At 39.7% G+C, this 20,214-nt stretch overlaps 2 protein-coding genes across 29 annotated transcripts in view; one reads left to right on the top strand and one right to left on the bottom strand.

The window, feature by feature from the left end:
* Window positions 1-18,955, top strand: part of FBXL13 (F-box and leucine rich repeat protein 13) — a 277,460-nt gene extending 258,505 nt beyond the window's left edge. For 10 of the 22 annotated variants that reach the window (XM_054559623.2, XM_054559619.2, XM_054559621.2 and 7 more), the window contains 2 exons: window positions 8,403-8,566; window positions 17,153-18,955. In XM_054559623.2, the coding sequence (XP_054415598.1) occupies window positions 8,403-8,566; window positions 17,153-17,342 (354 nt within the window). In that variant the 3' untranslated portion in view covers window positions 17,343-18,955. Of the gene's footprint in view, window positions 1-8,402; window positions 8,567-14,344; window positions 14,483-15,029; window positions 15,427-17,152 lie in introns of those variants that run through there. The other 12 variants (XM_054559618.2, XM_054559615.2, XM_054559612.2 and 9 more) reach the window with 3 other exon arrangements.
* Window positions 1-20,214, bottom strand: part of FAM185A (family with sequence similarity 185 member A) — a 191,567-nt gene that overhangs the window by 95,476 nt on the left and 75,877 nt on the right. For 2 of the 7 annotated variants that reach the window (XM_054559639.2, XM_063726109.1), the window contains exons 9-10: window positions 19,949-20,069; window positions 3,156-3,456 (exon numbers count right to left, since the gene is read on the bottom strand). The exons of 3 other annotated variants lie outside the window; for them this stretch is intronic. In XM_054559639.2, the coding sequence (XP_054415614.1) occupies window positions 20,004-20,069 (66 nt within the window). In that variant the 3' untranslated portion in view covers window positions 3,156-3,456; window positions 19,949-20,003. Of the gene's footprint in view, window positions 1-3,155; window positions 3,457-6,602; window positions 8,879-19,948; window positions 20,070-20,214 lie in introns of those variants that run through there. 2 more of the 7 variants (XM_054559637.1, XM_054559640.2) reach the window with 2 other exon arrangements.

Raw genomic sequence — 20,214 nt, 5'->3', positions numbered from 1 at the left:
ACTTGTTTAGAACTAGGGGAACCAGATGTCTTTCTGGTCAGCATCATCTGGTTCTATTAGTGAGCTGGGTCAAGGGACCCAGAACACTAGCAGCGCTGACCAACTCATTCTCTGCAGCTTAAATAGTGATAGTTCACCGGGATTCTTGCGTTCATAGCACACAGACATATGGGCAACACATGGCTTAGTGAGAAGTGAGAACTGCCCTGGCTATAAAGCAGGCACAGATGGAGACTGGGTTTCTTAGTGGCTCTAAAGCAGAAAGTAGGAGAATGAGAAAAGAAAAGGCTTCAGTGCAAACAGAAAATAGGGCAGAGGATTTTGTTTGTTTGTTTGCTTTGGTTTTTTGTTTTTTGTTATGAAGGCTGAGAGAATTCCTTCTGTAAACTGTGCATGGCTATTGTCTTGCAGCCCAGAAGCTAAGGGGGATGTTAAACAAATATACATGAAATGCATCATTCTGTATCAAAGGTTTAGAGGGAGAAAGAGGAAGAAGGAAGAGTCAAGTATTTTAGAACGCTGATACAAAGGAGTAGAAAGGTTTAGCTTTACCATCTGAATTGTTCTGGTCAGACTGTGGGTCAGATGAGTATCCTGATTAAGAAGATGTGGGGACCATCATCTGGACCAATCTGAATACTCCTCAACTCACCCTGAATTCATAAGGCTGTGGTCCAGCCTAACATATTCCACTTATGTTGATTTTGATGAGCCGTAAAACACATTGGTGTCTGGTTCATCATTCTATGCCAGGTTTCCCAAAAATCCACAAGTGAATTTTGAATGGTCACCTTATCTATCCCCAGAAAGGCCAGCTTTTCCTTGCAACCACCTCACCTCGAAGGTCAGTCAGTAGTACTGTGACCTCATCCTACTCGACACTAAAATGCCAAGGAAAACAAATATAGCTACAAATCAGAGGAAAAGCTGGTTGCTCTGGGGCCAGTTTAAAGCACTCAGCAGTGCACTAGGCAGTGGTTAACACTGTCACTTTCGACCCTCATGACTGATGTGAAGTGGGAGTTAGTAATGATTAGAAAGAAAAGGGGGTGGGAAATGAGAAAAATTAAAGCAAAGTCCTGAACAATGACAAAATGTCTCTGCAATGCACCTCTGAGAGGGATAAGGTAAGCGAAAGCAGGCCAGTGCTTTAGAAATGCATTTCTGTCCTACAAGTGTAGGTGATGTGAAGCAGGTCCACTGTGCACTGGTTACCAACTTGTCTGAGTCTGGTGAGACAGGACACATTCATATGCAAAAAGCTTCATGAAGCAGATTTACAGATAGGCGGCAAGTGACAACAGAAGCCGAGGATTCCTGGAGGGCCTGTTTCCCAAGGCTCAGGAAAGCTGCTCAAGGTGGATGAAATCTCAACTGTAAATGTTCCACTTGCACCGCAGCTGAGGGACTCTGGAAGGTGGACCATCTTGGGTTTTATAACCTTGGGTTCACTTGACCCACTGGGCTGAAGCATGGAAAGATGTCCTGTTTCTAGGGGGAACTGGAACAGAGCCTGGCTGTTCCAGTCAGTACGCCCTATCCTCGGTCTCAGGATGTTACATCCCCAGCACATTCTATAGTTATTCTTGAGAATGACAGTCTACAAAAGGGAGAGAACTGGGTGTGCCCAAGGCTACTTGAACTGTCCTGCAGGTGAAATACATCTGAGAAGGTGACTGAGCCAGGTCACAAAGCCTGGCTGCTCTCCCCTAAGGCCCCGGGCTCAGCTAAAGCTGCACAAACTTGTGAGCTGGGCGAAATCCCCAGGGCATGCACAGAATTTCTCTTATACTAATATGGTAAAACATTTTACCCAAAAAGTTCATTATTTGGAGAAATGTCTCCAGACCACTGAAACACTGAGAGATGAGAGTAAACACTATTTTTTGTCTGTTTTAAATTACCCTCATTTTACAGATGGGGAAATTAGGAGTGGAAAGGCATAGAGTACTGAGCAAATAGGATTTAGTGAGGTAACTTTATCCCAATTCTACAGACTTATAATGTAAAGGGAGAGGAGTAAGAGATTTGCTAATTCTGGGATTCCCCATGACAATCCTACCCTTTTCAACCTTTATTTTCTTAGTGCAGCTGGCTAACATGTTTGGAAACTCTTTCAGCTTAGAGGTTTTAAAATGACCATAAGGAAAATCAATTAGAGGTTTCGAAATGGTCATAAGGAAAAGAAATCATCACAATTGCTTCAAAGAGAATAAAATACCTAGGAATCCAACTTACAAGGGACGTAAAGGACCTCTTCAAGGAGAACTACAAACCACTGCTCAATGAAATAAAAGAGGATACAAACAAATGGAAGAACATTCCATGTTCATGGGTAGGAGGAATCAATATGGTGAAACGGCCATACTGCCCAAGGTAATTTATAGATTCAATGCCATTCCCATCAAGCTACCAATGACTTTCTTCACAGAATTGGAAAAAACTACTTTAAAGTTCATATGGAACCAAAAAAGAGCCCGCATTGCCAAGTCGATCCTAAGCCAAAAGAACAAAGCTGGAGGCATCACGCTACCTGACTTCAAACTATACTACAAGGCTACGGTAACCAAAACAGCATGGTACTGGTACCAAAACAGAGATATAGACCAATGTAACAGAACAGAGCCCTCAGAAATAATGCTGCATATCTACAACCATCTGATCTTTGACAAACCTGACAAAAACAAGAAATGGGGAAAGGATTCCCCATGGATGAAGCTGGAAACCGTCGTTCTCAGCAAACTATTGCAAGGACAAAAAACCAAACACCGCATGTTCTCACTCATAGGTAGGAATTGAACAATGAGAACACATGGACACAGGAAGGGGAACATCACACACCGTGGTCTGTTGTGGGGTGGTGGGAGAGGGGAGGGATAGCATTACAAGATATATCTAATGTTAAATGATGAGTTAATGGGTGCAGCACACCAACATGGCACAAGTATACATATGTAACAAACCTGCACGTTGTGCACATGTACCCTAAAATTTAAAGTATAAAAAAAAAAAGAAATGATCAATGGGTCATATTTTACCATATATTACAAAGGATGAGATTCTTGGCACATAGTATTGGCTGATCTACTGCTATGTAACCAGTCACTCCCAAACTCAGTGGCTTAAGACAACTACCATTTTATTTTCTCACAAACCTGTGGGCCAGGAATTTGGGCTGGTTTTGGCTGTGTGGTTCTTCTGACAGTGGTTGGCCCCAGGGTTGCCCAGGCAGCTGCAGTCATCTCTTTGCAGTCATCTCTTGACTCCCCTTAGAGCTGGTTGGCCTAGGGGACCCAGCTGGGACAGCTTCCTCCTGCTTCATGTGGTCTCATCCTCCAACAAGCTAGCTGAGCTGCTTCAAGGGCAGTAACACATTCCAAGAGGCTAAGGGCTAAAGGTAGAAGCTGCAAGGCATCTTGAGGCCTGGCTCAGAAGAATATGACTTCTGCTCCATTCCTTTGGTCAAAGCAAGTCACAAGGTTAGCTTAGATTTAAGAGGTGAGGAAACAGACTCTACTTCTTGCTGACAGTAGCTGCAAAGCATTTGTGGTCATTTTTAATCTACCACAGCTATATTCTCACAAATAAATGAAAATAATACAATAGAGCTCTTAGGAAATAGCCAAATATAGCATAATATAACATAATATGCAAGAAGATAATTTCCTAAGAGCCTCTCCCTCTCTTGGAAATATATCTAATATATATTATATATTAGATATATTTATTATATATAAGATACATATATTATATATTATATATATAATATATATTATATATTATATATAATATATATTATATATATTATATATAATATATATTATTTTATATATATAAGATATATTAATATATTTTATATATATATCATAATATATATATATATGAGACAGGGTCTCACTCTGTCTCCCAGGCTGTAGTATAGTAGTGCAGTCACAGCTCACTGCAGCCTCAACCTCCCAGGCTCAAGTGATCCTCCCACCTCAGCCTCCTGAGTAGCTGGACTACAGGCATACCCAGCTAATTTTTGTATTTTTTGTAGATATGGGGTTTCACCATGTTGCCCAGGCTGATTTCAAACTCCTGGGCTCAAGTGATCCATCTGCCTCAGCCTCCCAAAGTGCTAGGATTACAGGCATGAGCCACCACACTCCGCTTATATTCAAAATATGCTTTTATATTTAAAAGCCCTCCCACAGTTCAAGGGTTTAACAAAAAGCTAGAGCAAAAACTTGGACTCTCTTTTTGGCCTGACCTTTAAAGCACATTATTTCTTACTGCATTAGATTTTCATTAGTTAATATCTCATGAAACCAACTATTATTAACCTAAAAGTTCATTTTGTGGATTATTCAGCCCCTTTCTTGCTGTCCATCTTCAAGGCAGTTTTTTCTTGGGATCGTCACCAGAAATGCTAGTAAAATTACCTGACTTCTCATATAATCAAAACAGGAATTGGTGGAGAGGGGGCAAAGGGGAGAAGAAACAAAAGTATAATTCAGCAAACTGAAAGCCAACAGTCAAGTTCTCTTTTGTATAAAGAGGTCCTACTAAAAAAAAAAATCGCATATATTAATGGCAAAGGAGATGAATAATCATAATTATAGCTACCATTTATTGAGTGCTTACTTTATGCTAGTCACTGGTCACATACATGTTCTCCTTTAGTTCTGTGGCAATCTTGGGTAACCATTCTACAAATGGGGAAACCGAGGCTCGGAGAATTTAAGCAACTTGCGTATGGTCACAATTAAATAGTGCCAGAGCTGGGGAATTCAAATCAGAGAAAATACTACTAGTAAACAATGTGGAAAAAGATCCAACATAAGAAAGAAATCCAAGTTAAAACATTATTATTTGAGGTATCATTTATTACCTACCAAATTGCACATTTTTTAATGGTAATGCCCAGTGGTTGGCAGGGGGTCAGTGAAAGTGGTCCTTATATTGTAGATAGCATTATAGATGGGTATAATACTTTTGTGAAGCAATGTGAAAATTCGTAAACAAGAGCCACAAAAGTGGTCATACCCTGTCTTAGTCCGTTTTCTGTTGTGTATAACAGAATACCTGAAACTGGGTAATTTATAAGAACAAAATTTAGTAATATTACATTTCTGGAGGCTGGGAAGTCCAAGGTCAAGGTGGAGCATTTGGTGGAGAACCTTCTTGCTGGCAAGGACTCTCTGCAGAATTCCAAGGCAATGCAGGGAATCACATGGCAAGGGAGCTGAGCATGTTAACGGGCTAGTTCAGACCTTTCTTCTTCTTATAAAGCCACCAGTCCCACTCTCATGATAACAGGTTAAGCCACTGATGAGAGCAGAGCCTTCATGACCCGATCACCTCTTAAGGGCCCCGCCTCTCAATACTGCCACATCTTGGGTTAAGTTTCAACATGTGTTTTGGAGGGAACAAACATTCAAACCATAGCATACAAATCCACTTTCTGAAATCTATCCTAAGGGAAACAGTCCAAAACTTGGAAAAGACTATATTTATGAACAGTCATCAAAATGTTATTTAAATAGTAAAAACTTGAAAACAACGGAAATGACCAGAAATATGCAAATGATAAACTAAACTACATCTACTAAATAAAACATTTTATAATAATTAAAGATTGTAAATATGAAGACTGTGAAGTAGTATAAGAGTGCACTAGGAAAAACAAAAAAGCAAGATGAAAGCGAGGTTTGGTGGTGAGCAGCTATGGTCCCAGCCACTTGGGAGGCTACGGCAAGAAGACAGTCTGAGCCCAGGAGTTCCAGGCCAGCCTGGGAAACATGGTGAAACCCAACTTGGAGAAAAAAAAAAGGCCGGGCATGGTGGCTCACCCCTGTAATCCCAGCACTTCAGGAGGCCAAGGTGGGCGGATCACTTGAGGTCATCAGTTTGAGACCAGCCTGACCAACATGGTGAAACCCTGTCTTTACTAAAAATACAAAAATTAGTTGAGCGTGGTGGCGGGCACCTGTTATCCCAGCTACACAGGAGGCTGAGGTGGGAGAATTGTTTGAACCTGAGAGGCGGAGGTTGCAGTGAGCCGAGATTGTGCCACTACACTCCAGCCTGGGCAACAGAGCAAAAAAAAAAAGAAAGAAAGAAAAAAAAGAGGATGCAAAATAAATGTAATTACTGTATTTACAAATCTGTTAGTGGGGATAGGAATGAGAAACTAGCAAGAAATACTCCAGAACATTAAAAGTAGTTATGTTAAGGTGATAAATTTGTAGTTGCTTTCCTTTGCTATTATTGCTATTTTTTTGGCAATGTGCTTATATTATTTCTAAAATATAAAATAATTTCATTTAAAAATAAACCAAAACATTTTTTCAAGGAATCAAAAGTAGTTGTGTTGGAAGTAACATAATCTGCCCAATGAGGCTGGGACCAGGACCTTATATCTGGGAGTTAAAAATGTAGCAAAGTTATTTCCATCTCTAGTTCCCAGCCCTTAATCCATAACTCCCAACAACATCACGTCAGTCATTGAACAACTTGAGCTACTGATCTACAGGAACTGTCAGGCTCCTTTTCAGCTCTCATAGTATCAAACCAAACCTGCTACTCTGAACTCCACCTCCCCTGGACTTTTCCATCACTTTGTTGTCCTTCCTTTCTTCTACAATTCTGTGGGCTTTTTTTTTTCTTTTATCAATGACATCAGATCCTCAGAGATCAACCTAGTATGGCAGGAATGTCTGAGGCATTTTTGTGAGAGTCAGTTGTAATGTTTAACCTTGGTCCTGAGCGTATTCTGGAAACAAAGCATGTTTAGACAATGACAACATCTCTTTTTCCAAACTTAAAAAGTATATGTTCCAAACTGAAGTGCTTTTTCTTTTAACTTTATGTTAAAACAAGAGCCAAGCCTTATGGCGTATGTTTTTCAGAATGTTCAAACATTTAAAATAAGAAATTGAATCCAGTTGGAAAAAAATTCCTTTGGAGAGAGTAATCTAGTTGATTCTGCAGCAAGGCTCAGTTTAGCTATAAATTTGAAAGCTAGTCCTGGAGTAAGTGAAATACTCTAAGTAGTATACTTGAATTACCTCTGTAGGACATCTGGGCAAAACTGTAAGATGTTGGAACCCTTGGCAGGATATTTCAGAGTGGGATTTGTGTAGTCTCTGTGGCTTCTGCTTCTTTCTCCTCTTGCTTCCAAACATCTGTCTCACCTACTTGTCCCTTTCCAGAACCAGGTTACTCCATCTTTTTTACATCTAAACCATCAGTGATGTCCAGGTCCCTTCTCATAGTAATATGAGCCTGTCTGCAGATTAACTTTGGGAGATATATATTTTGTAGTTTTGTAGCATGTAATGTTATTAAACATATGTTTTTAAATTGATGATGCCTTAGAGAGGATTTTAAATTTAAAGCCAAATCCCATCTCTATAGCATTTCGTAAGTTGCTCATATTGGTGTGACAGGTATTACTAAAAAATTTTGATGAAGTTTTCCATCCAAACCAGAGGACTCTTAAATGAAAATAACAGCAAAATCACAACTTTTTTTGTGTGGGGGGCGGGGCAGGGCACAGGTTCTCGCTCTGTCACTGAGGCTATGTCACTCAGTGCAGTGGCGTGATCTCGGCTTACTGCAGCACTTGACCTCCCAGGCTCAAGCAATCCTCCCACCAGAGCCTCCCAAGTAGCTGGGACTACAGGCACGTGCCACCATGCCCAGCTAATTTTTGTATTTTTGGGAGTTTCACCATGTGGCCCAGGCTGGTCTCAAACTGGGTTCAAGCGATCTGCCTGCCTCAGCCTACCAAAGTGCTGGGATTATAGGCATGAGCCACCGTGCCTTGCTAAGATAATAATTTCTATTGGTGCTACTTGAGGCAGATATTTTACTGTTCTGACCTTATTTGGAAACAGTTAAACAACTCACTTGAATTGTAGGCCCATTATGTGACAAGCTGGGTGAAAGAGAATATGCAAGTGTCTGATTTTGTTACTCTATTTGTTATGAATTGAATGTTTGTCCTCCAAAAATTATTATGTTGAAACCCTAACTCCCACTGTGACAGTAATAGAAAGTGGGGCCTTTGGGAGTAAACAGATTTAGAAGAGATCATAAGGGTAGAGCTCCCATGATGGGATTATGACCATATAAGAAGAGAAAGACTACAGCTCTCTCTCTCTCTGCCATGTGAGAAGATAGCAAGAATGGAGGCATCTGCAAATAAGGAGGGACTTCCCAAGACACCAATTGCAGGTACCTCTATCTTTGTCTTGATCTTGGACTTCCCAGCCTCTAGAACTGTGAGAAATAAATGTTTGATGTTTAAGCCACAGTCTGTGGTAGTTTATTATAGTTGCCCAAAGTGACTAAGGCACTGTTCTTCCCTGAGATAGTGTTTGAATAACCAGTATTTACTTTGGCTCTGTGTTCAGATTACTGACTCAGCGATGGAGATGTTATCGGCAAAATGCCATTACCTGCACATTTTGGATATCTCTGGTTGTGTCTTGCTTACTGACCAAATCCTTGAGGACCTTCAGATAGGCTGCAAACAACTCCGGATCCTTAAGATGCAATACTGCACAAATATTTCCAAGTAAGTATGTACCTGACTATGACAAACTTTTGAGAACTACTTTCTGAGAAAACATAGTATATGGATGGCTATAAGGTTCATAATACATAGCAGCTTTCAGTGTTAGGAAGTTTCATTTCATTTTATTTTTTGCCTAATTGAAGTTATCATTGTGAGTTGTTCTAAAATGGCCTTTGTGGTTTCCTATCCCTTTTCCAGTAGGCCTTTTACTTTAAGCATCTTCCCTACCTTGACTAAGCAGGTGTCCAAAGCTTTAACTCTAGCTCTTCCTCTGCTCATTTCTCAACATACAGTCCATTCAGTTAATCTCCCCTAGAGGATTAAGAGAATCATCTGATTAAACCAGCTCACAAGTTTTTGCCTCTTGACTGAGGGCAAAAATGTGCAAGTATTTTAACTGACCTGATAAAGTAACATATGAAATGCTTAAAATGAGAATCCTTGACCATTCCCTGACATAGAAAGTAAGGTTCTATTGGGCAGATGTGAAAAATTAATACTATGAATTAATATTATCAAAGTATAAAGTGTACAGTGTGACTCAAGCATGTAGATTTCTCAGAGGAACTTTCTTAATTAAGTAGTTATGGCATGAGCTGAACCATGAGCCCTGGTTTCTTGAGGCCTGAGGAAGAACATGGTTTCTTATCCAAGGAACTGTGTGTTAAAATGAAATGGAAAAAAGAAAGAAAAATTACTTGTAAAATAGCCATCCCCACTGGGCCCAGGCCTGCAGGGGTAGGGCAGCCAGCTGGAGTTGGATCAGAGAGAAGGGGGTAGGTCCTTGAAAATTTTTGAGGAGGGGTGGAGACTCAACCCTTCCTGATAGGTCTGGAGATAACTCTGATATGAATACTACTAACCTCATTTAAAGGACATACAATGAAATAGGGTCCTAGGAGTCTCTGCCAAACTTGTTAGATTATTAATAGACAACTTTTGGCAAGATGACAGTGAATGAATAACGTGTTACTCAAAGGAGTTTAGCTTCTAATTTTTTGATTGTATTTTGCCAATCACTATTTATAAGAGGTAATATTATTGAATTTCTAATAAGTAAGATTCTAGAATGAATGGAGACTTTCTGGCAAGGGGCTCTTTGAACCTAATCATGGTGTGATGCTATGGTTTGAATGTGTTCCCCCAAGTTCATGTGTTGAAAATTAATCCTTAATGCAACATTATTGAGAGGTGTGACCTTTTCAGAGGTGATTAGGTGATGAGGGCTCTGCCCTCATGAATAGACTAATGCCGTTATCGTGGAAGTGAGTTAGTTATCATGGGAGTGGGTTCCTGATAAAAGGATGAGCTAGGGCTCCTTCTCTCCTGCCATGGGATGATATTGGACTTCCCAGCCTCTATAACTATGAGAAATAAATTTCTTTTCTTTATGAATTACCCAGTCTGTAGTAGTCTGTTATGGCAACACAAAATGGACCAGGACATATGGGACACTGAAGTGTGATTAATACAGTGACTGGTCAAGAAGACCCAGGATATCCAGTAACATCCGAATCCTGCCTTAACGGCTCAGTCTTCTTGCTAGGTCCCTAGATTTAAAAAACATACGTGCAAAAAAAAATAAAACAAGGCATAGTAAGACTTCACTACTAGCTGAGCTTTGTCCCAAAACCCCAATGCAGAACTCTAATTAACCAGCTATAGCTGTGAAAAATTCCATTGTCTAAGCCATGACAGCCGAAGGCCTATTTTGTCTTCTGCAATCAAACTTGGCTGTCCCTATGCACAAGAAGCAGGCAGAGACTTGGCCCTAATGCTTAGAAAGAGGCTGGTTTGGTGTGTGCACTTCGTTGTCTAAAGAGGCCACACCACTACCTTTTAGTCTCCCTGAAAGCTCCACCCTTGCTTAGCTCTAGCAGGAAAGAGGCCTAGAATCCCTTGATTCCATCTTTGTCTAGCAATGGAAGAAAGACAGTCCTCACTGCAGAGTGGCTTGGAGAGTCCCAGTGTTTGGACTAGTAAGGCTCCAGAAACATCCGTCTTTATGTCCAACATCTAGGATAGGGTGCTACTTGTCAGTTAGGGAGCTCCTGAAATACTCTGGCCTCAAATTTTTTGATTAGAGAAGTGGTAAGGGGGTCTAGTTGCATGCAGCTTTCTGTGATCAGCTCTGGGGGCTCTATGGAGCAGCTTCGTTTTGCATTTAGATCCTTCAGTGGAGTTGGAAATGCACAGTGTATATAGACCCTTCAAAACTCAAGCCCTTGATGATCTCTAATCCCTTACCTATGCTCACTCTCTAATCAGGGCCAGTGTGGCTCCCTCAACTGCAGAGGCTTTGTCTTGTCTGGGTGAAACAGAACCTTTGGCAGGTGGGATAAGAGAGATTTTTCTGGCTTGGGAAGAAGCTCAATGACTTTGAATCACAAAGCAATGCTCTCCACATGCTTGATTCCATTTTGAACATGAAAACAATGTATGATGCAGCCCTTAAGATCCAATTACAGCCATCAGAAGAGTCTGTTTTATACATAAATTCCCTTATACTCAATGGAATCTGAAACTACTGCGCCAGCTTTGCAAATCAAAGATGTCTGCTCAGCTCACCCTTTCTGAACCAGAGGAGTAGCAAACTTTTGGTCAATGAGCAAATTGGCTGTAGCCCTTTTGCAGGAGAGTTTCCTGCAGAAGATATGGCTGGCATTCTACCAACCCCAGAGTCTGAAGGGTTTCCAGGAAGTGACCCCAGAAGCACCGTGTGGATGCAAGATAAAGCCTCCTTTATTTCAAGGAGGAATAAGTAACAACTATGATCAGAAAACATGACAAGCTATTTGTATTTGAAGCAGCTGTGACAGCCAGCCATTCAACTTATGGCCCTCTGTGGGGAAAGGCAACAAGGTAGAAGGAGTGAGAGAGAGGAAGAAAGACCCTCACAATGGCCCCCACAACCCAGGAGGGCCTGAACCACAGAGAACCTGAAGAATCACTAATTGTATAGTTAGCGAAAAGGCTAATCCAAGAACAGAAAACCAAATAATGCATGTTCTCACTTATAAGTGGGAGCTAAACGATCAGAACACATGGACACATGGATGGGAACAACACACACTGGGGCCTGTCGGAGGGTGGAGGGTGGGAGGAGGGAGAGAATCAGGAAGAATAACTAATGGATACTGGGCTTAATACCTGGGTGATGGAATGATCTGTGCAGCAAACCACCATGGCACATGTTTACCTATGTCACAAACCTGTACATGTTGTACATGTACTCCTGAACCTAAAATAATAGTTGGAAATAAATTTTTAAAAAAAATAAAGGGAACTTTCTGATATATTTCTGTCTGGAGCCCAAAACCTTCAATTCTAGAGAACTAGTGGAGAAAGTCTTAGTGGCCTTCAGAGCCCCAAATCACAGTATGAAATTCCTGGAAGGCCTTCTTTAGCAGTTGCTAGAAGCTTAAACTTGGACAGTCCCTACTGCTCAGGCATTCTAGGAGATCTGTGTTGCTAAAAAATAGAACTCTTACCAGAGTTCTCCTCTCTAGCTCATGGAAAGGTTCAAGCCTTTATGATGTGGAGCTGTTGACTTTTATTATCAGTATGAACAAATAATGTTATTTAACAATTATTATTTGCCACGTACTGTGCTAAATCCTATTTTACAGATATTATAGAATCCTCACAAATACATTTTATCATCAAAATGGATAAGGAAACTGGTTTAAATAGGTTAAATAATGTGCCCACAGCCACACAAATAAGGAGAGCCATACTTTGTACCTAGGTCTTAATCATACTGTTTTGCTGTTTGCCTTTATATTATATTCTCAAGCTTTTAAAAAGCTCTGACATTCAAGGGATGTGGTCAATAAGGGTAGACACGTGCTCTGTTGTGCCCAATTTATGTCTGATGCACAATAAGAGAGGCTGTGGATTATGAGCAATCCTTGGTGGTGGCTCCAACGTTCCCTTTTTTTGCCTACTCAAGAGATTAGAAGGAAATGTGAGCTAGGGCACACAGTGTTACTACAGGGCTAACCCTGAATCCCTTTTAATTTATAAGAAACGAAAATCACTAACAAACTTCAGTACAGTGTTATTATTAACCATCTAAAGTGAAATGTTACAACTATGACATATCATGTTTGAAAATCACTGTTCTATACTGATCCAAAGAAACCTCTCTCACCAGGATAAATGAGTAATGATGACTAACCATTGCAGTAGATTGGTTCAATTCCAAAATCATTTCACACAGGGTCTCACAGTCACTTAGGCCAAAGCAGAATGGAATGCAGTCAAAGAATTCCATATGTGCTCTATGGAATTTAGAACACACAGTGGTTCCTAAGAATACATGTTCTTTTCAATATTTCCTAGCTCCCATGTGCTGATCATACTACAGCATCAAGCTATTAAGAGAGAAAGGGGAGGGGCAGGAGAGAGAGAGAGAGAGAGAGGTTTCTCCCAGAAATATAGTTTCTACATTTTTAACTTTCCTGATACCATTCAAAATACATGTGTAAGAGCTTCTGCACAGCAAAAGAAAAATCAACAGAGTAAACATAATGGGAGAAAAATATTTGAAAATTATGCATCTGACAAAGGTCTAATATCCAGAATCTTGAACTTAAACAAATCAACAAGCAAAAACCAAATAACCCCATTAAAAAGTGGGCAGAAACATGAATGGACACCTCTCAAAAGAAGACATACAAGTGGCCGACAAACATATGAAAAAATGCTCAACATCACTAATCATCAGAGAAATGCAAAATTACCATCACAATGAAGTTATCATCTCGCACCAATCAGAATGGCTGTTATTAAAAAGTCAAAAAATAACAGATGCTGGTGAGGATGTGGAAAAAAGGGAATGCTTTTACACTGTGATGGGAATGTAAATTAGGTCAGGCAAAATGGAAAGCAGTACAAAAACTTCTCAAAGAACTAAAATAGAACTACCGTTTCATCCAGTAATCCCACTACTGGGTATCTACCCAAAGGAAAAGAAATAATTCTATCAAAAAGACACCTGCAGTTGTATGTTTATTGCAGCATCATTCACAATAGCAAAGTCATGGGATCAACCTAAGTGCCTGTCAGTGGTGGATTGGATGAAGAAAATGTGGTACATTCAGACCATGAGGTGGTACATTCAGACCATGGGATGCTACACAGTCATAAAAAATAATGAAATCATGTCCTTTGCAGCAACATGGATGCAGCTGGATGCCATTATCCTAAGTGAATTAACAGAGAAACAGAAAACCAAATACTGCATGTTCTCACTTAAAAGTGGGAGCTAACCACTTGGACATAAAGATGGAAACAATAAACACCGGGAACTCCAAATGTGGGGAGGCAGGGAGGATGGTGAGGGTTAACAAAGTACCTACTGGGCATTATGTTCACTATTTGGCTGATGGATTCAATAGCAGCCCAAACCCCAGCATTATGTAATATACCCACATAACAAACCTGCACATGTACACCCTGAATCTAAATTTTTTTTTTTTTTAAAAAGGTGCATGTGTGCAAACACACAGCTACATAGGATGCTATGATAAAGAACTCAGAAAAACCTTCTGGCAGTCACTTGCCGATCTCTTCTCTTGGCAAGGTCCTGGGTCTTAGGATAGTCAGTCCGTGTGAGGATGTCAAAGGTGGTGAGGACAGCTAGTCATGGCTAAAGATTTTCTGAAGGGCAGGAAAGAAGTGGAATAGGGAATAGTCTATACTAGTATCCATAGCTCTCTAAAAATAATCCTAGATTTGCTCCAGGACAGATTCATATTTTCTGTTTTTCCCTAGGATCACCCTTGCTGTGAAAGCACTTCAGACTAAAACAGGCCCTAAAGACACACCAGGTGGAGGAAGCCTTAACCTCCCAGAACTTGAGTCTGGAAGGAGAGTGGGTCTGAGATCTGATCCTTTGCTCCCCTCCAGTCAGTAAGCATCACTTCCAATAGTCAGGGGACCCACTGATGTTTGGTTTCACTAAAGCTGTCTGTGGGTGGACTGGAGAGCAGAGCTAGGGTAAGGGGGACAGGGATTAAGGAATGAGCACATTAAAGAAATGCTTATCCCAGTGGGCACTTCACCCATGGCTGGGGTTCAACATGCAGCTCATTTCGATTCTGTCCGATCACACTGCATTAAATGAGTAGTCTCCCTGTTCACTCACTATTTTCCTTATATTAAGGAGTCAGCATTCTCACCTTCCTTTTTCTTGTTATTTTCTCAAACCCCTACTACTTGCTAATTGTTTTATATCACAATTACCATCTAATTTACCCTGGCTTGTAGCTGACTGAGCAACCATAGGACTCAATATTTACACTTTCCCAGACTTAGCATTAGTAGTACTTATCCTCTTACCCGTTATCTAGAACCGTAAAAACTGTTGCTCTTTTGACATTAAAGGTAAGATGTAACTTGGTGAATTAGGATTTGCAAATCTTTTACTCCCTAAAACAAGCATTTCCTTTTCCTATAGGTCAAGATCATTGTTGCCTCTAACTGTGCTACTCTTGTACTACAGTGAACATCAGTGGCATTGAATGATTATGAACAACTGTGAACTGCAGTGTGTGTCCAGAACTCTGGTGTTTGGGAGGCAGGGGGCAGGAGGGTGTTGGAAATAGGAACATAAGAATGCCCCTTCTAGACCAGCAAACCAGCAGAAGCCAAGAGGGTTAAAGGACTTCCCTTCTTGGTGTAAGCTGCTGAAATCTCTCGTTTGAGCTATTCATGATGAGTTTCAGGGAGATGCAAAGAAATGTAATAAACTCTTAAGTAACTTACTACCTTCTTAAACAAAAGGAAAATAACAAAGTTTAAAATTATAAATAATTAATGCCCTGAAGCTATGTAATAGAAATAAATTAATTCTATGATCAACTTCCTGTAGATGTTTAGAGGAGGAGAAGACTGGGTTTGAGCCATTTCCAAGGAGGCTGGATTGGTTTGGAGTTTTGAAAAATGGATAATGTTTAGACTGATAGAGATGGGTGAAGGGTAACAATGGAGCCTTGCTGTTTAGGACACTGTTTACCCACATGAAACTGATGGTGCTAATGTTATATGCCTCAACATTTGGTATTATATTTCAGTAAGTCTTAGGGGGAAAAATGTTCAGAAAATGTGTTGAAAGATATGATAATCTCACCTTCATAGAATTGAAAAGGGAGAAATATCATTAGGAGAATAATATGGGAAAAGCAAAAGATATAAACCCACTACTTTTGCATAGTAATGTTCTACTTTGAGGATATATAAAGATTATATAAGAGGTTTAAAATGCAGGCTAGCACCTTAAAAAAAGATAAAAAAATTAACAGAATGCAAAACATTATCTTTGACAATAAACTTACCATTTTCAAAACTGAGAATAAATATTTCTCTGAAGAGAATAAACTTGTTTGTCAAGTTTTAGTCCATAGGGATTGGTGGCTCCAAACTAGGAATTAGTATATGATAATTGCTTTTACTCAATTTGTTTTTTAAGTTTGTAGAAGTTTTGTGTGAGAGCAAATAATAAGCTAAAAAGCAATGTGCTTAGAGGCAGAATTAGCAATGCTTTGGTTACCTCCCTGTTGAGTTTGGTTACAATTATTTTAATACATCTAAAGTTTGATTTAACTGAAACAGCATTTTAAACTGGTATCTCTGTGTTGTTGGTTTTTTTTCTTCCTATTTCATTGCCTTACCTGAACTCATATGGCCAATCAGCACAAACTTAACTCGAAGTGTATGGTAATGCCAGCTCCATATCAATGACTCAGTTTCCAGACTTTTGCAATTAATAACTCAATGTAACATATAGCAAGAGTGGGGAAGGTAGTGCCTTCATGGGTAAACATCATAGTTACTCATTTCTAATCCTACAGAAGTGGTCAATTACTCATCTCCTTTTTAGTACTAATCTCGTGATTCAAACCAACTTTCTAGGAAAGGAAATTCTTCCTTCTGTCCTCAAAATGGCTTTGTTTTCAAGTTAGACGTACTTTTTTTCTGATGCATTCTTTACTTTCTTGTTTCCTGCTAAGACAGACTATAACAGTATTTTTTAATCATTTTGGTCATGGACACCTTTGAGTCACAAACCTTCTCATAAAAATGTGTATTACAGACAAAACTGCATGAACTTTCAGGGAGTTCATGGACCTCCCTGGGTTCAGGGAGTTCATCCATGTAGTCAAAAGGGACCTGTGAACTCTGGGTTAAGAGCTCCTGGCCTGGTGCATGGTCAGCCTTCACAGGTAGGCTGGTTAGGTTACTCCCTCATCAGATAAACTAGAAATACCAAGGAAGGGGCTTACTTAAAGCAGTATAAATAAATAGAGGCCTCAGTGTTCCTCTTCCATGGCGAAGTGTAGTTTCCTTACCCATTCACTGTATCTGTTAATTTCTGAACTGGCTGAATCAGAGCTACTGAGGCTTTGGGACCCTGTTTATTTGTACACTTACCCATATCCTCACTCTCAGCAAGGCAAGAGAGGTCTCATGTGAATTCAAATTGTGACAGTGAATTCTCTAACTCCAAATTTGGTTGAGTTTGAAAATTTTGCACTAGGGATTACTTCTGCAACTAGCTAATGCTAAGCACTGTTATTACAGGAAGGCAGCTCAAAGAATGTCATCTAAAGTTCAGCAGCAGGAATACAACTCTAATGACCCTCCACGTTGGTTTGGCTATGATAGGGAAGGAAACCGTGTTACAGAGCTTGACAACATAACGTCATCTAAAGGAGCCTCAGAATTAACAGTGGAAAAGTCAACATACAGCAGCGAAGACCAAGCAGCGTGACCTTCAGCCTCAAGCAGGAAGAACAAAAAATCAAGAACTTGGCAAATTTTCTTCATTTGTTGCAAGTATGTTTACTAGCTGAATCTCAATAACAATGTAAACAAGCAACAAACCATCTTCTGATTCTTATTCCAACTACAAATATTTCCAAACACATCAGTAGTTCTTCTGTCTAAATATCATGATTTAAAAAAGAAGCCAGGCCAGGAGCAGTGGCTCACACCTGTAATCCTAGCACTTTGAAAGGCCAAGGTGGGTGGATCATAGGTCAGGAACTCAAGACCAGCCTGGCCAACATGGTGAAACCCCATCTCTACTAAAAATACAAAAATTAGCCAGGTGTGGTGGTGGGTGCCTGTAATCCCAGCTACTCAGGAGGCTGAGGCAGGGTACTCGCTTGAACCTGAGAGGCGGAGGTTGCAATGAGCCTAGATCACTCCACTGCATTCCAGCCTTGGCGACAGAGCAAGACTCCGTCTCCAAAAAAAAAAAAAAAAAAGAAGCCAAATCAAGTAGTGACTACACAAAATTTCTGCCTAAATTTAATCAAACCAGTAGTTTTGATGAGATTATAAAATCTACAGTTATATGAAACAACCCTGAGAGATGAGACTTTTTTGACAAGAAATTAAGAAATTTTTCTTTAGAAAGGAAAAAGAAAGCAGAGATGGCCATATGTCAAACTAAGAGTTTGAGCCAGGGCAATAACTTTAAGGATCTGTGACACTTTTTAAGGCTTTATAAAGAATACAGACATATATTAATATTTTCAAAGGAAATGTGGCTTTTCTGTGGTTTCCAGACATTTAATAACAAAAGAGAACTAAATGCCGCCAATTAACTCTGGACTTATCTCAACATTTGACTTAGTCAGGGGCAAATTAAATAGAAACAAGAACTATCTGAATAGAAAGAATGTCCATGCAATGTCTCAGAAAGATATCTCCTTAATCAAATTTGCACAATGGAGGAATTCTTAAACTACGCTATGCCAAAAAAGATGCTCCCTCAATTTTATGCTAGGAAGTATGGGTTATTAGTTGCATATCTACATATTGGTTTTTAATAAGCTTTAATCCGTGGGTTTTAGTATATGTGCTGCCGAAGTGAGCACATCTGTGAGTTTTTACCATTATTTGATATTATGTAACACTGATGTTGACACAGTCCAAGACAAAGTACAACTCTGTTCTGACTGCCGCAAACAAGCTGTGTCAGCAATATCAGATCAGCCTTTTAACCTTTCTATTTCCTCAATTACTTATCTCTCACGTGGAGTTAATTCTCTTTTTGTATCCCACAAGTTTCAAATAAGGATTAAAAACTTAAGATAAAGCATCGTTATTTTGAAAAGTTTTAAAAAGATTGTACAAAGTATTATTATAGGCTACCTTGTATTAGCTAAATGCTTTTAGTAATTCTCCCCCACTGAGGTTGACTTGAAAGTTTTTGAAATAAGGTAATATTACTTAGCTGTGGAAAGGTTCCTAGGAGTGCGCACACAGGCAACAGAATCATTTGAGTGGGAAGTTTTAGAACCATAGCCAAGAGACATAAGATGACATAAGAGTATGATTTTAACCTAAATTTGGAATTCTGGCAGCTGCATTAAAGATGTTTTCAAAAATCTGATCCCTAAGTGCTTCATGCACACCACTGGTGGAACTTTTGAAAGAGGCAATTGCTTTCTAAAGGAATGACACCTGCACTGGGAAGACCCCGGTAAGAAACACACTCTGTTATGTTCTCCAGAAACCTAGCAGGTTGCTTTACATTCAGAGCTTGCTCCAAAGCTCTTTGAGTAACATCCTCTCTTAAACAAGAACAGAAGACACATTCATTCATTCTGGGGAGACAAATTTTACAGCTACATAAATGAAGAAAAGGAGTAGAAAAAGTGAGCTATGAAAGGAGACCAAGAATAGGTATACAGGTAGAGAAATCTTTTAAGTTTTCAATGCAAACTACTCAAAACATTAAAGATATTAGTTAGGTCTTTAGCCCTTAAGCATTTCATATTCATAGGCCTGTGTCCAAGAGAGTAAAATATGGCAGCTTTTTCTTTTTGTCTGGGACTTAACAATATGATCCAAATATGTACAATTCCATTAATAGCTTTAAATATAGTTGACTGCTGTTATGCTTATGACTTTTCTGGCTGTGGTTGGCTAATTTATTTTTAGTCATGAAAATGTTTATATAATTGCATGAGGGTGAAAAAAGATTATCAAAATTGCCTCACTGCCACACAGTTTCCTCTACTTAATAGTATAACACACTACAACCATACCAAATATACCAATGTGTGAGTATCTTTCAGACTTGTATACATTCTGATTTCATGAAGGGTGAACTAAAAGGAGACTCTGAGATATTCTACAAAGCTGACTTTTGTTTCATAAATAAGAAGTTAAAAACAGAACTCTAAAGAAATGGAATATTAATGAAAAGGAGGCTGGGCACAGTGGTTCATGTCTATAATCACAGCACTTTGGGAGGCCAAGGCAGAAGGACAACTGGAGGCCAGGAGTTCGAGACCTGATGAACATAGTAAGACCCATCTCTATAAAAAATTAAAAAATTAGAGCAGGCATGGTGGCGCCTACCTGTAATCCCAGCAACTCAGGAGGCTGAGGCAGGAGGATGCCTGAGGCCAGGAGTTTAAGGCTTCAGTGAGCTATGATCATGCCGCTGCACTCCAGCCTGGGCAACAGAGTGAGACCTTGTCTGAAAAAAAGAAAAAGATCATCATAAATAATAATATTTGGAAAGGTTTATTAAAAATTAGTGTTTAAAGATGGACTTCTCCTGGCCCGGTGCAGTGGCTCACACCTGTAATCCCAGCACTTTGGGAGGCTGAGGCAGGCAGATC

Source organism: Pongo abelii, chromosome 6 (genome assembly GCF_028885655.2).
Source record: "Pongo abelii isolate AG06213 chromosome 6, NHGRI_mPonAbe1-v2.0_pri, whole genome shotgun sequence".
NCBI lineage: Eukaryota > Metazoa > Chordata > Mammalia > Primates > Hominidae > Pongo > Pongo abelii.
The sequence above is the reverse complement of the archived record's forward strand: the minus strand, read 5'-3'. Positions and strand labels throughout refer to the sequence as shown.